Source organism: Myotis nattereri (genome assembly GCF_964212035.1).
Source record: "Myotis nattereri genome assembly, chromosome: 1".
Lineage (NCBI taxonomy): Eukaryota > Metazoa > Chordata > Mammalia > Chiroptera > Vespertilionidae > Myotis > Myotis nattereri.
In genome coordinates, this window is record NC_138075.1 from 192578367 (window position 1) to 192593814 (window position 15448).

Below are 15448 nucleotides of genomic sequence, written 5' to 3' on the forward strand. Positions count from 1 at the left end.
GCAGTCCAGCAACAGGAACACAGGCAAGTTGGGCTGAGCTGGACCCTACTCAGGGTTTCATTTTAATCATTGTTATTTATGCTCTTTGTCAGAAATTAGTTTTATTCAGTATGCAACATTTAGTGAAATTTAACAAGAATAAGGCTTCTAAATGAAAAGAAATAATGGTGTTTGAAGTGCAGGTTAAGAAGAAATAAAATGATTTCTTTATGGAAAATAAAAGTTTTCCATTTCTTGCTTTTTAGAGTTAGAACTTCAACTATTAATTTTTGTTAACAGGCTGCTTTACTTTCAGGGTGAAAGAAATGTGTAGCTTAATTGCTTATTCACATGTATGGTTTATGGGAAAAGCTGTCACATTTGTATATGATAACCAATAAAAAGTATAATCAGCATAATTGTCCCCTTTACAGCCATTAATCATGAATGTGTAATCACAAATACAAGTGCATTTTTATTGTAAAGTACTCCATACATACCAGAAAACAGCATCAAGTGAATGAATTATTGATTATGCTTAGTCCGAGTTTTCTAAAAAAGAGTTTTCTTCTCATTTGCAGTTTTAGTCCTGAGAACAAACTTTCCTTATGTGCCAGGGCCTCACAAAAAATTGTAACTGGGCATGAAGTCCGTTTAATATATTAGCTATTATCTGTTATTCATATTTTCTTTTTGGTTTTACCAAGAACAATTGGCTAGTACAGTTCTTTTTTTTCCACCCTCCTTCCCTTCCTCACTACCTTTCTGTCTTAATATGATTAAATGTAGGGAGTAGTAAAGTATGAAGTTGGCACTTAGAGATGTGAACAGAACTTGAGCAAATATGAAGTGTCAAACAAAATTTGGGAAGAGTTAGATATTCTGCCCTAACCGGTTTGGCTCAGTGGATAGAGCGTCGGCCTGCGGACTGAAGAGTCCCAGGTTCGATTCCAGTCAAGGGCATGTACCTTCGTTGCGGGTACATCCCCCCTGGGGGGTGTGCAGGAGGCAGCTGATCAATGTTTCTCTCTCATTGATGTTTCTAACTCTCTATCCCTCTCCCTTCCTCTCTGTAAAAAATCAATAATTTTTTTTTTTATAAAAGAGTTAGATATTCTAAAAATGACCTACAGTTTGAACTATTTTCCAAAATATGTCAATTAGAAAAACTCATTTAGGCATGCCATTTTATTTTATTTTTTTATTGCTTAAAGTATTTTGGCATGCCATTTTTAATATAATATCCACCGCTTTTAAATAAAAGTATATTATAAACTTCAAAAAATAATAATTATATCTGATAGAAATGATACCCCCTTCCATTCCCCAAAACATTTTACTTAACGTTCTTAATATTCAGCTCTTTAGTTTTTAAAAAGGCAGGGGGGGGGGCTATTAAAGAGAGATAATTCTTGAGAAAGGTAAGTTTATAAACAGAATTTCTGAAGAAATGTACATGCATACATGCATAACATTTGCTGCTTCTTTATAACATTGGGATATGAAAAGGGGGAAAAAAGTGAGTAAGATCTGAAAGTTAGTATCAATCTGAGATAATTGGAAGGGGGGTGTTTTCAAACACGAGTGTTTCCAATCTTGGACAGCAGGAAGTGCAACATTCTTTACTCATGTCAATGGAAGCTGCTTACTGGTTGGTCAGTTCGGTTGATCCCAATCAGGAAGAGCAGTTCTGCTACAAAGAGGCTGATGCAGAGGTTCTTGTGGATGGTGTTACGGTCACTCTGGAGCCCGCGGAAAAAGCAAAATGTGAAGATGCAAATCAGGAGACAAACAAGGGACAGCAAAATTCCAACCCACGTGATCACATCCAGAAGAAGGTCATGGACCGCATCACTGTGCTGGAAACACAACAGAAAAGCCGTAAGTTGCATTTATGCATAACTGATTATAAAGAGTTATAGGGGCCTGAGGTATAATTTTAATAATTCACTAAATGTTCTCCACTTAGACAACGAATAAGACAAGTGTTTGGGTTTTCTTGTCCATAGGTAAAATATTATATATTCTCTCTGAGGTATACATCAGTTTGGTACTCAAGGATGTCAATAATGTTTACTACATACATTTTCAGAATATAAACACTAGTTGAAACGCATCAACTTAAAGCTGGCCAAAGATTTCAAAAGAAAAAAAGCTTTTTGGTTTTTTTTAACCCATATCACTTTTTAGGCTAATTTTTTGACAACTCCTACTATGGAAATACTCTACTTCAAATTAAGCTATACACTTAACACAGTGGTATCTCAACTGAAATGCTTTTTTAATCATTGGGGGATTTTTACTAAAAAAAATATAGTTCCTCTGTCCTACCTTTGTCCTATAAATACTTGACCAGAGTTTCCAAGATTGAGTTTATAAAAGTATGCATTTTTATAAAGATCCCCAGTTAATTCTGGTGAATGACCAACATATGTGTACCATTTATTTAGTGGAAGATCTAAAAGAATGAGGATATTCCTGGATTTAAATCCATATTGAATGGCTTAAGGAGATCAGGAAGTTGGATCCTTGAAGGGTTTTGCATGAATAGAGCCTATTATATACAGATGGAATAGAAGTATTCAGAGTTACTATGCCCAATAACAGCATAAGATAGATAGTAGTGCTAAGAAAAAGTAAAAGCTCATGAACACTTCTATATGAAACTGCATTTTCTTTCTCTATTAACATAGTCTATAAACTCCATACCTGTCATGTTCCTTAGTCTATCCACTATCTCATTTCTGTACTTGTTCTAAGGTTCAAACTCTATTTGTACCCTATGGTAATATTTCTATCCTATGGTAATTTGCCTCCAGTAAAAACCACTTCTGTGAAGCTTTAGAATTTTAGTGGGCCAACACATCAGTACACGAGATGGTGGAGTATAGGTGAGAAATGATCTATGACTGTCAAATCCTCTTTTCTTTATAGGTTTATTGAAAAACCTTAAAAGACCTAACTTTCATCAGCAGGGCAATGAATTAACAAATAATAGTTGATTTATAGAATGATAGTCTAAAGCAGTGGTTCTCAACCTTCCTAATGCCGTGACCCTTTAATATAGTTCCTCATGTTGTGGTGACCCCCAATTTCATTGTTACAAATTGAACATAATTAAAGCATAGTGATTAATCACAAAAACAATATGTAATTATATATGTGTTTTCTGATGGTCTTAGGCGACCCCTGTGAAAAGGTCGTTCGACCCCCAAAGGGGTCGCGACCCACAGGTTGAGAACCGCTGGTCTAAAGAGTAGTAGGAAATCAGTGTTCTGGATATATATATAGTCACACACATGTATACTTCTCAAAAATCTAATATTACATATTTTTAAATGTAAAATGATCTGTGCAGCATGATACTATCTATGTAAAATATCAAAATACATAAATCAATGTCATTTATTTTTATGGATATATGCCTCAATACTAACATTAGAACACATGCATGGGAGATACCTATTTTAGTAGAAAGCAAAAAGATGTGTTTCTCATTGACACCTTTTTAAACTGTGTAATCATAAAAAATAGATTTTGATTTAGAATGGGAATTGCTTCATTTTGTTGTCTTCCACAATGTCATTTTTCCTCTAAATAAAGATAAATATCCAGGTTTTTCATTTTTACTTGTTTTTATTCAAACTTCACACTTTTATGTTTTATACAAACTTCATATAAAGTTATTCTGAATGTGAAAATTCTTTTTACAACCAAGGTACTGTGCTGTAACCTGAATCATAGCACTTCTCATACTGCCAGATATGACTTCACAGTTGTTATTTGATTTAAAAAAAAAAACAAAAAAAACTCTGCTAGAACACTGTCAATGAAACAGTTTTGAAATATTCCTGCATAACTCTAGATACATTTCTGGGAAGGAGCTCAAATCATGAAAGAAAACCACATGACATTCTGCTTTAGCTGAATTGTTCTCCAGGGGATACCACTAAAGTAGTGTTGGGTCTCTGATCGCTTAAATTACTTTTACTGTTTGAGAGTTGAGAGTGGTCCATGCTACCTGGTTCCCTGAACAGAGGCCTATTTGCTCTCTACTTTGACTCAAAGGAAAGATGCTGTGACTGAGTATCAAGCACCAACCTTCAGCACAGCAGTCTTCCATAATGGGGAAAATGGCAGATATAATACATTCTCAAATGTGTCCTAAAGACCAAAAATACTTAAAGGCGGGGAAAAAAGAATGAAGAAAAAACAAAAAAAGGAACCCAAAACTCCTCTTTTCTCTGGGTAGCTGCATTATTAGAAACGTATTTACTTTACTCGGTGCCTTCATAGGTCCTTCAAAACCCCCATGAAGTTATTAATAAAAGAATGCCAGTTGCCAAAACATTGTACAAAAAGTACATAGGACTCAAAGAAAACAAAAAAGTCTAGTGATTAATTCAACTTTCAGATATGATTGTCTAGCTCAGAAAACATCACTACCAACACCTTGTGTATACTATACTGGGATAGCAGCATTCTGAATGCAACCCACAACTAGAATGTTATTAGTAACACAGAGGGACAAGAACAATGGAGATGAAATGCCAATGAGAGCTGTTAATATTGCCTTCTTTATAATAGTCTGGCATAATAGAACTTCCAGGGGGCCAAGCTATGAAAAAAAACCACACCCCCTTCAAGAGGATGGCCATTTGAATAAAACTCGTGGGTATAGTTTTAACAATGTGATCATGGATCAAGTACTGTTTTCCTATTTCCAAGGTTCCATGTTTGTGAGCACTATGCAACTCAATTCCCCATTACATAAACTGTATCCATTATGTGCCTTGAGATATTTTAATCTTATACCTTACTAACTGATATTATTAATATACCTCACCACTCAGTGCTGGGCTGAACACATAAAAAATGCTTTAAAAATATTTGGGTTTGAATGATTACCATAATACCACTCAGACCAAGTTGCCTTGGAGCTAAATCCTCTAGGTCAGTATAGCTTTAGCAATCATTTAATCTCAAATGTTTAAAAAGGTATGGAAGATTATATGTCCAAACTGAGCCCCTAATCTTATCCTGTTTCACCACTCTCCACTTTCCAAATCTGCTCTTCCCTCTGTTTTCCGCATTTCAATAAAGACCAACTTCATTCTTTACAGTGTGCTGGCCAAAAATTTAGGAGTCACATCGATTCCTCTCTTTCACATACTATGTTCAGTCCATCAGAAGATCTGATTCTGACAGCTTCTCATCATCCCAACTGCGCCAAATAGCCTCTTAATTGATCTCCCTACTTTATTAACTTCATGTCCCCCTTCTACATTCACCAGAACAGAGAGATTTTTTAAGAAATATGTAAGTCAAAGAATATGACTCATTGCTGAAATCACCAATGTCTCCATCCATCTCAAAAAAATAAAACCCCAAATCTTTACAAAGGTCTGCAACATACTATAACATCTGTACCCCTATACCTAATTTCCCATGTTCCCCTTTATTCAGTTCATCCTACCCCAGTTGGTCTGCACTGTTCTTTGATTATATCAAACACATTCTAGCCACAGAGTTTTTTGCACTTGGTGTGCCCTGGGCCTAGAATGTTCTCCCAAAAGATATCTGCATGGTTTACTTGCTACCTTCCTCCAGTCCTTCATTCAAAGGTCACCTTCTCACAGAGGGTTTCCTGGTTCATCCTATCGAAAATTGCAAACAATTGCTCCCCATTCTGATTCTCTCCAATAGTTTTCTAGAACTATTTTTTTTTCTCCTTAGCACAAGCCTAAAGTATATATACTTATAGATATTTCTTGTTTATTGTCTGTGCCCTCCACTAGAAATATACTCTAAGAAAACAAGTTGTCTTATTGCCTGTGATTACCAATGTATCCCCAGTCCCTACCAAAAAAAAAAATGTCCACCACAAAGTGGATAAATAATGTGCTGGCTCAAAAAATGAGTATCTCTTTAACTATACTTTTCTTCTATAATGACTTTATTTTTTTTATTTTTTTAATATATTTTTTATTGATTTTTTACAGAGAGGAAGGGAGAGAGATAGAGAGCTAGAAACATCGATGAGAGAGAATCATCGATCAGCTGCCTCCTGCACATTTCCTACTGGGGATATGCCCGCAACCCAGGTACATGCCCTTGACCGGAATCGAACCTGGGACCTCTCAGTCCGCAGGCCGACGCTCTATCCACTGAGCCAAACCGGTTTCGGCTATAATGGATTTAGATTATACACTAAAAGTTGCATCATGCTGCCCATTGTACAGTTTTGGGGACACTTGGTTCTTCAAGCACTTGCTCTAAAAATTTGACTAAAAGTTAAAGAAAATTAGAGCTAAAGAATAAGTTGTTACAATACTATCTTCATATATGTTGAAATGTCAAGGTATCAAACAATTATGACAATAAAGGTAAAACTATTTATGGAAGCAAGAGGACTGTAGAGTAAATCTTAGCATCTAGAGACATGAATTTAACTTTGTCACTCCAATTTTGCAATTGCTACCTTGAACAAACTGCTTATTGCTTTGACTATGAGAAGCCTCAAACACACAGAGATAAAATAACCGAGGTTTCATGCTACTGTGATAAATATACCTTTAAGCACATTTAATGAAAATAAGACCAAATTCATGGAATAGGAAAATGTGGTTTTTGCCTCATGATTTACAAATAATTTAATGAGAGTTCACCAAGACTTTCTGTGGAAATCTGAATGCTTCTAACTTTATTGTCCAAAAATCAAGTCAGTAAACAGTATGGAGAATGATATTTGAAATGGTTTTCATTTTAATTGCGTGTTTCCACATGGAACACAAACTATATGCATTAATTTTGGACCCCTCAGGATGGTTTATTCTTTTTTTAAAATACTTTTAGAAAGTTGCACTTTCCAGACACTGGTAGAACTATCACCCTATAATAATTATTAACTCTGGGCCAGTAATGATTAAGAACCTGTTTTACTTTCTGCATAATAATATATTATTTTAATGTTGAGTCAAATTTGTTAAAGCACAGTAATATGAATTTTAATTTGCCTCTTAAATATATCTTGTTCTGAAATATTTGTAATATAGCTAAAATGAGGTGTGGTTTGTTTGTTTTTTCCTTTTTTGCAAACCTATGAACACTTGCTTTGCTACTAATGTATCAAATAAGCATTACTTCATTGGTTTGATTTGTGAATTTCACTGAAGCCAGTAAGGTTAGGAAAGGCCTATTTTCTGAAAAATGTGACATGAATTCTGTGAAATAAGTTCCTAGCATTGCTCTGCATCTTGGGAACCATGTCATCAGACACACAGGTCACCCTCCAAATGCTTGGAAAAATAAAGGGCTCAATGGTCAGAGGAAATTTGGATTTACTTGTCAGAACAGGACAAAGGTCAAAGTTGGGTAACAGTAAGAACAATATGGCTGCATTTCTTACAATTTTTATAGTAAATTAACCAAAAGAATTCAGCAACAATTTTCAAATTTGTGTCAAATTGACGGGGGTGGGGGGGGGGGAGCAATCTAAATATATTCAGGCTTTAATTGCTAAGAGAGAAATACTGGCAAAGTAAGATCACATAAAAAAATATATATATTTGTCCTCTGGATTTAATAAAAGGCATTCAGCAAATCCCTTTGACATCAGAAGCATAGCATAGCCTGACCTAAATTACTGAGATTTTTCTTGCTTTGAATTTTTTAAAATTTATTTTTATTGTTGACACTATTACAGATGTCCCCCATTTTCCACCCTCTTTGCCTACTTCCTCCCATCCCCCGCCCATCTCCCCTGGCCTTCGCCACACTGCTGTCTGTGACCATGGACTATGCATATACGCTCTTTGCTAATCTCCTCACCTTCTTCTATCCAGCCCTCCCACACCGCTCCATTCTGATGTCCCTCGGCCCGCTCCAGTGCTTCATGCTTATGGTTCTATTTTGTTCATCCGTTTATTTTTGGTTTGAATTTTTTAAAAATTAAACTCTCACAAAATTTAGTGAACCAGATCTTGCAATATCCATAACGAAGGAAACAGAAAAGGAAATAGTAGAAAATGTGGGAATTTACTATCTTACAACAGCTGAGAATTAAATGCAGATACAGATGGAAGAAAAAGATAGATTAAAGTTGGTAAAACAAAAAAATGATCACTCAGAAATTTCCAAAGGAAATGAGCGGATCAAGCAGTAAGTAAGAAAAGGATTATAGGGGTATCTCAAGTCTTACTTTTAAGTATCTGGGGTGAAGGAAAGAAATGAAACTATGCAGATAGAAAATTCCTAGCATTTCTAAGGTGAATACAGTGATGGATGATGAGGATGATGATTTTCAAAATGTCATATTCTATTAGGAGTGCTGATTTATTTTATTAGGGTACTCACTTAATCCTATAAAACACTATTATATGATACTACTAGAGGCCCGATGCACGAAGATTCGCGCAAGAATGGGCCTTCCTTCTTCCCCTGGCTGCCGGCACCACCTTCGCTCTGGCTGGAGCCTCCTTTCCGCCTTCCCTCCAGCCCGGAGCCACCTTTCTGTCTTCGTTCAGGCGCTAGAGCCACTGTTCCACCTTCCCATGCTGGCCAGAGGCCCAGGGCGGCTGGGGTGGTGGGGAACGCCTGCGTCATTGCCATTTTGGATTTTGGATTTTGGATTAACTGTTGGGTTTTGTATCAAGACTGCACTGCTTTAATTTCTAACACTGTGATATTGTAATCATCTTTTCTAATAGCTCGATATAACTGAGAGTGACTATAATACAATAACATGATAATACTGAAAAAGAAGTTGAAACATATTTTATTTTAAAGATTCATGGAAGGACATATAAAACTGGGTTAGCAAGATAGCCAAAACAGAGCATACTGCACCACATGCAGGAATGACTTCGGGACCTGGCATGACAGAGAAGGTTGTGTGATTGTGCACACAGAGGCTGAATCTCACAAGTCTAGGATGAGACAGGCAAGTTTTTGTGAAATCAAAAGTTTTCTTTTTGTTGTTGTTGTGCGTGTGCGTGTGTGTGTGTGTGTGTGTGTGTGTGTGTGTGTTTAATCTCCCCCCCCCCAAAAAAAACCACCAATGCTTAGTTCAAATTAATGGATTAATGGTGTGGGAAAACCTTGAGTAGACCACAAGAATAAACATGCACTATTGTCTTGCTCCCTTAATTTTTCTATGTATCTGAGTAAAGTTACTTTTTTCTGATCCAGAGGATGCATCTAAAATGCCCTGTGGGTAAACAAAAGGGGAAGATTTGATAACCAATATTTTGGCTCCTTATAATGTGAGCTGATTTCTCTCAGATCTTATGAAAGATAATGCTTTCTAAAGTATATCAAGTGATATGTTGAATCATAGCAACGAAATAATGTTTTCCTTAGCTCTTATGTACTTTAATGTGAAAAATAGAATTTCAAAGCAAAATGTTGTTAATACCTTGGTCAGCTATAAAGTAGATTTTGCCCATCTATCTGCATACTTAACAGATAATGCAAATGTAAATTTTGGAAAGTTCTATTGGGCCTATAATCCCTTTACATAAGAAAATGAACAGTTCATACCTACGCAGGTCCTTTTATCTTATAGACAAGGCTCCTAAAAATGGGTGTGATTTTCTTACTTGTGATAATGAGGTTTAATAATGAAATTTTGGGGTTACTTTTCAGTTTCTACAAAATGTGAAGAAGTATTTAACAGGCTTCCTAACTTTCTAGAAATGGAAGAAGACAGTCTCCTGAGACATGCGCCTCCAAAATTGCTATCATTGTCTAGCCATAGAAAAATGTTAAAATATTGGCCTTCTATAAAATCATAGTTTCAAAGTATGAGACGAGAAGAATTTATTTCTCTAATCTTAAAATATATGACAGGTGAAAATGAAGAAACAGATTACAGTAGAATAAATTTATATGATGTTTCTCCAAAACCGTGTGATGAGCTCTGAATAGACTATAAGGAACCTGGAAAAATGTGAATTGATTCTACTTGAGATGCATGAAGTTCTGTGTAGGTTCAGGACAAAAACTCATAAACAGAAAAGCATGACTTATTTTTGGGATTTAAGACTGTTTCTAGAATATAGCACCAGAAAAAAAAACAGTCAAGTTAAATAAGACTTTCATTTCTTTATTAAAACTGTAATTTATTTGAAATTTAATATAGACTTCATAATGCAAAATTACTTCAGTGCTTTTAAAACCATTTTCCCTGGCAGTATTTTACTTTATGTTGACATCCAATATACTTGGAAGTATTTAAAAATGATGAACATTTTGGATATTGACAGACTATATGATGATTCCTAAATGCAAAAGAACTAATTGACAAACAGCTGGTTTACCAGAGCAAGCCTATAGATACAAAGTGGATGGCCATTTTTGGAGAGCTGGAAACTCATTCCTATAAGCCTGATACTATGAATTGTCACGATTAAGTAGTAATAACTTTATGCATATTAAATATACTTTTGATCTGGTAGTGCTATTTCCCAGTTGGCTCTATAAAAAGTTGATCACCCCAACTGGAGGCCAAATACTCCATGCTCTAAATAACTTCACTAATGGTGAAGAGGACCATAGATCCTCTCCTATATTACCTGTTTTGACCCAATTATACTAAGTTTCTTAGAATTGGACAGAGCTAGGCTTTCATGGGTAAAAATTTTCTTCACTATCCTTTTGAATACAGAAATTAGACCCAGTGGTTTTATTAAAACAAAGTTTACTAGGGATCATTCAGAAAACTTGATGGTTCTCAGACAAAATGGGTAATGTCTCCTGATACCAGTTTGGTAGATTGATTTTAATAATATTCATCTGATGCTTAATATGTGTGAGGTACTGAATAAAATATAATGTAGATATAAATATATACACACACGTATACAATCATGTACACACACCCATCCCATTTTTACTCCATATTCCATTTTCATTCCATTTTCCTCGCTAAAGCAATTTCAGGCATAAGAAAAAGGAATGGGGCCTAGGAATGGGAATAGTTGCTTGGTTTTCATTTTTCCATTCTCTTGAATAAACTTATTACATTTTAAACAGAGTGGGAATTTTCCAGATAAAAACCATGGGAACTTTATCTCACAGGCTTAAAAACAATAGGTAGGAGCCAAGATTAAATTTTACAAAACTAACACCTTAAAATTTCCACAGTTCCATGAATTGGACTTTTAAATTATCAAGTAACCAACCACAGAAGGTCTTTAAATAACAATGCTTACACTGTAAGGATACACAAAGTAAACGGGCAGTCCCCTGAATTGTTTATAACAACATAAGGAAAGTGGTTTAGTTCAGCCATATTTTTGTTCAAATGTTTTAAAAATATTATTTATATAGGTTGAACTTATTATCTGCTTAGAATGTTATATAAATAACTTTTGGGAAATCTAGCCTAATTCCTCTAGAGTTCAGTAGTTTTCCAATTTTATCACTTTATTTACTAAACACAGTGGAATGAGACAGGCTAGGGAAAAAAAAAATCACTGAATACTATCCATGTTTAAAAATAAAAGGCAAAATTTTGTGACCTGGAACAAATAAAGTTAGTAAACACATCAACTTAGTAACAATTTAGTGCTTACTAAAAACAGTATAAGCATTTGAAAGTATTTTTAGAACATTAGAATGGAAAGGTTTCATTTGATTGATTGGTTGATTATATTTTCTTAAGCCTGGGTAAACTGGATGAGTAGAGCCATTATAGTTAAAATAATGAAAAATGTATTTTAGTTGTTAGTTAAATCACGTCACTAATTAAGAAGCAACCCGACTAATGAAAAAGATTACTTCATATTGACTAATGATTGTACTTAAAATCAAATTTGGTGGTGCTGACATTGTGGGAATTCACAATATCTATGTAACCAACATTTTGTAGAGTTGCGAAGTTATATGTCGTTATGATACTAGTGACCTGGTGCATGAAATTCACACACCAGGGCTGAGAGGGGGATTCCCTCAGCCCAGCCTGCACCCTTTTCAATCGGGAACCTCTTGGGGGATGTCCTACTGCCAGTTTAGACCCCATCCCTATGCCAGTCAGTGTCAAAAGCTCTGCCTCCTAGGAAGCCATTGGCTCCTCACACTTCACTCAGATTTGGTTCTGATTGGTCGGTTTCTATGCCATTCAGCATCTCCAGGCCTATCTCTGGGCCTGATCAAAGAGGCGGGGCTGATCAGCAGCCCCCATGGAGGCCCAGAGAGAAACAGAGGCCCAGCTGCTGGTGGAGCCCGGAGAAAAAGCGAGGCAACGGCTGATCAACATCTTCCACAGAGGCTGCGGATCAGACCCTGCCTCTCTCTTTGGGTCTCTCTCTGGGCCTGATCCACAGCCCCCTCAGCAGTCAACGGCAACCCAGCACTGACTTCCGGTGTTAGGTCAAGCCTTCAGTCCTTGTGGATGTTACGACCCTGGCTCTTTATCTATATAGATTTTGCTGTAAATCCATTATTTGACAATTTCATTGTAAGAAAAAAGTCTTGCTTTGAAAAATGAGGCAAAACACTAGCCTAAACTTCTCTCTTTCAGAAAACTCTTACCTTGATAGAGGCTGATAAATGATTATTTACTAGTAAAAACTCAATTAAATATTTTGACCTTGACAGTTAACTTCTCCTCCTCAAGTCCTACTAGGATCAGGAGCTCAAGGGCTTTGAGGAAGCAAATATGTGAATTTAAAAAATCATATTTTTAAAAAGTCTATAATTCTTAATATAATTTTGTTAATTCCTAAAATAATCCGGAGATAATGTTAGAAAAAATTTAATAGTGTCATCTCACCAATTAATGGGAAGAAGGAGTTCAGATAATTTGCCTAAGAATAAGAGGAATCCTAATCCTCAATGTCCTGATTTGTTATTCTTTTTTTTTTCTGATTTGTTATTCTTAGTCTGACTACCATTCAGATTATAAACTGGGCAAATAAATCATGATGACAATATCTACTGTGATGTGAATTAAATGCAATAGTGTAAGTAGACATTAAAAGAATTATATTCAGTCCTGACCGGGTGGCTCGATAGATTCTCCCTCATATCAATTGCTCTCTCTTTCTGTTCCTCTCTCTCTAAAAATCAATAAAAACATATCCTCAGGTGAGGATTTAAAAAATAAAATATTCATTCCTATTATTACTGGACATGCTGGGCCCTTCTGAGGGTTGAAGTCCTCATCTAATCTCCATTTTTTAGAATCTCCATAAACTGGATTACCTCTTTTTTTAAAATAAAATATAAAATATGCTGAAAAATATATGATGAAAACATAAAAATCCAGCCTTATTTCATGTACTTCAACCCTGACACTCTCATTTGCTTAAGCAGTGCTATCAATTCATCTAGAGAACCTTCCCTGACACTCAAGGTCAAGGCTATTTCCCACGTGTTTCCACATTATCCTCTGCTACAACAATAAGACATTTCTCACAAGATACTGATTTTGCTGATTACTTATCTATATTACTAATTATGTACTTGAGCTTTGCCTGTCACAAAGATGGTACTCAACTACTTAAGGAACAAATAAAGGATGGATAATGAAGCACAGTGCTTTTTATGTTTTTAAATTGAGATTACTAAAACAAAGTTTTCAGATATGTTTCCACAGGTGCTTCTTAAATACAAAACTTTCAGTGTTCCTATATAATGTAACTTTAACCAAGTTATCAAACTTAGTAATTCCCATAAGGGACCTTCTGATGCCATGGTAGGTATATTTAACAATTTGCTGAACAACAGAGAAATAAACCTGTAGATGATGCCCAATAATGGAAAGGTGTTTTTTATTTTCACTTGAGGATATTTTTCCATTGATTTCTAGAGAGAGTGGAAGAGAGAGGGAAAGACAGAAATATTGATGTGAAAGAAACACATTGATTGGTTGCCTCCTGCACACACCCTGACCAGGGGAGAAGCCTGCAACCGAGGTACGTGTCCTTGACTGGAATTGAACCCGGGACCCTTTGAAAAGGTTTTTAAATACCATAAATACTATTTCAGTTTAGTATAAAATCACATTACCTAAATATCTGTAATGATTATTTTTCTGTCTAAAAAAGAAGACAATTAGGTGTTTCCTTAGACAACAGAAGTAGAGAGAGCTAAGAAGTTATTAACCAGCTGCATTGCCACCTTGGAGTAGAAGCATCCCCTTCCTTCTTTTATCCCTAAACTGACCTCGCTATAATCTCTCTCTTAGTACCACATTAAAAAATCAGTCTAAACACTTTCCTGCCTTGATAAACTATAAACTTGCTGAATCCCTGGGGCCTGGTGTGTGACGTGTTGTAATCAGAAATTTTATAAAGGATGGAAAGGGAAAGCATCTTTGAGAAAGTGATACTGGAGCAAAGACTTGAAGGAGATGAGAAAGCTGGCCCTGTGACTCTGTGTGGTGGGGTAGGAGGAGGGAGACTTTCAGTTCTCACTGCAACACCCTGATATGTTTATGGCATGATGATGAGGCTGGTGTGGCTGAAGCCAAGTGAGCAAAGGGAGGAACATAGGAAAGGAAGTCAAGAGATGATAATACAGCTGGGTTTTGGATTCTGCTTTTATTGAGATAAGAAGTCCTTCAGATTGGATCAAAGATACGAGCTACCTGGTTTGCATTTTTAAAGGGTGATAAAATTGCTTTTGAGAATGAATCAGAGGAGTGACACAGTCTGACTCACATTTTAAGAGTATCCTTCTGGCCATGATGCTGAGAATAAACTTAAGGGGACAAGGAGGAAAAAAAGGAGGACAACTAAGGGGCTGAACTGAAAAACAGAGAAGGGATAGTGGCTTAAATCTAGGTGGTAGTGATGAAAATACTGAGAAGTGGTCAGATGCAGGATCTCGCAGGAACACTCCTAGGACTGGGTGTGAGTATGAGTGGGGGGGAAAAATAAAATATTTGGTTTGGGGTGAAGACACCTGGAAGGACATCACTAAGAAGGAAAGGAATCAGGTGAGAGAACACCGAAAGTGTAGTTCTAGAATTGTGAACCTTACTAGAAGTCTAGGTGGACATATCAAGTCAGCAATTGAATCTATGAGTCTGGGGTTAAGAAATGGAGATAGAAATCTGGGAATCATGAGATGATGTTTAGAGCCATATGACTAGACTACATGTAGAATTACACCTCAGACCAGAGCAACTATGAGAGGTCATGGAGATGAAAAGGAACAGCAAAGGAAGCTAAGAAAGACCAGTTGCTGAAGAAGGTAAGAAACAGGAGAGAATGGTGTACTCAAGGCAAAGGGAAGAAAATGTGGCAAGAATGTGGTAAATGCAAATTGTCCATAAGTTGCTTCACTAAATGCATCCGACTCATCCTTTGGAGCAGCGTACTTTTTTGAAGAGCTGTCTCTGAGCAGGCCTGCCTTAGATAGCTGATCCTCCTCTGGGTCCCCATACCACAGTGTTGACTTCAATTATAATATTTATCACAGTTAAGACTGCAGCTTCACTTCTCTGCATGAGTTCCTTAAG

General features: G+C 36.1%; 1 protein-coding gene across 2 annotated transcripts in view; it reads right to left on the minus strand.

Moving 5' to 3' along the window:
• The window catches only part of ADGRL3 (adhesion G protein-coupled receptor L3), a 771395-nt gene that overhangs the window by 85630 nt on the left and 670317 nt on the right, over positions 1-15448 (minus strand). For both annotated transcript variants that reach the window (XM_081093223.1, XM_081093222.1), the window contains one exon: positions 1629-1838. In XM_081093223.1, the coding sequence (XP_080949349.1) occupies positions 1629-1838 (210 nt within the window). The remainder of the gene's footprint in view (positions 1-1628; positions 1839-15448) is intronic.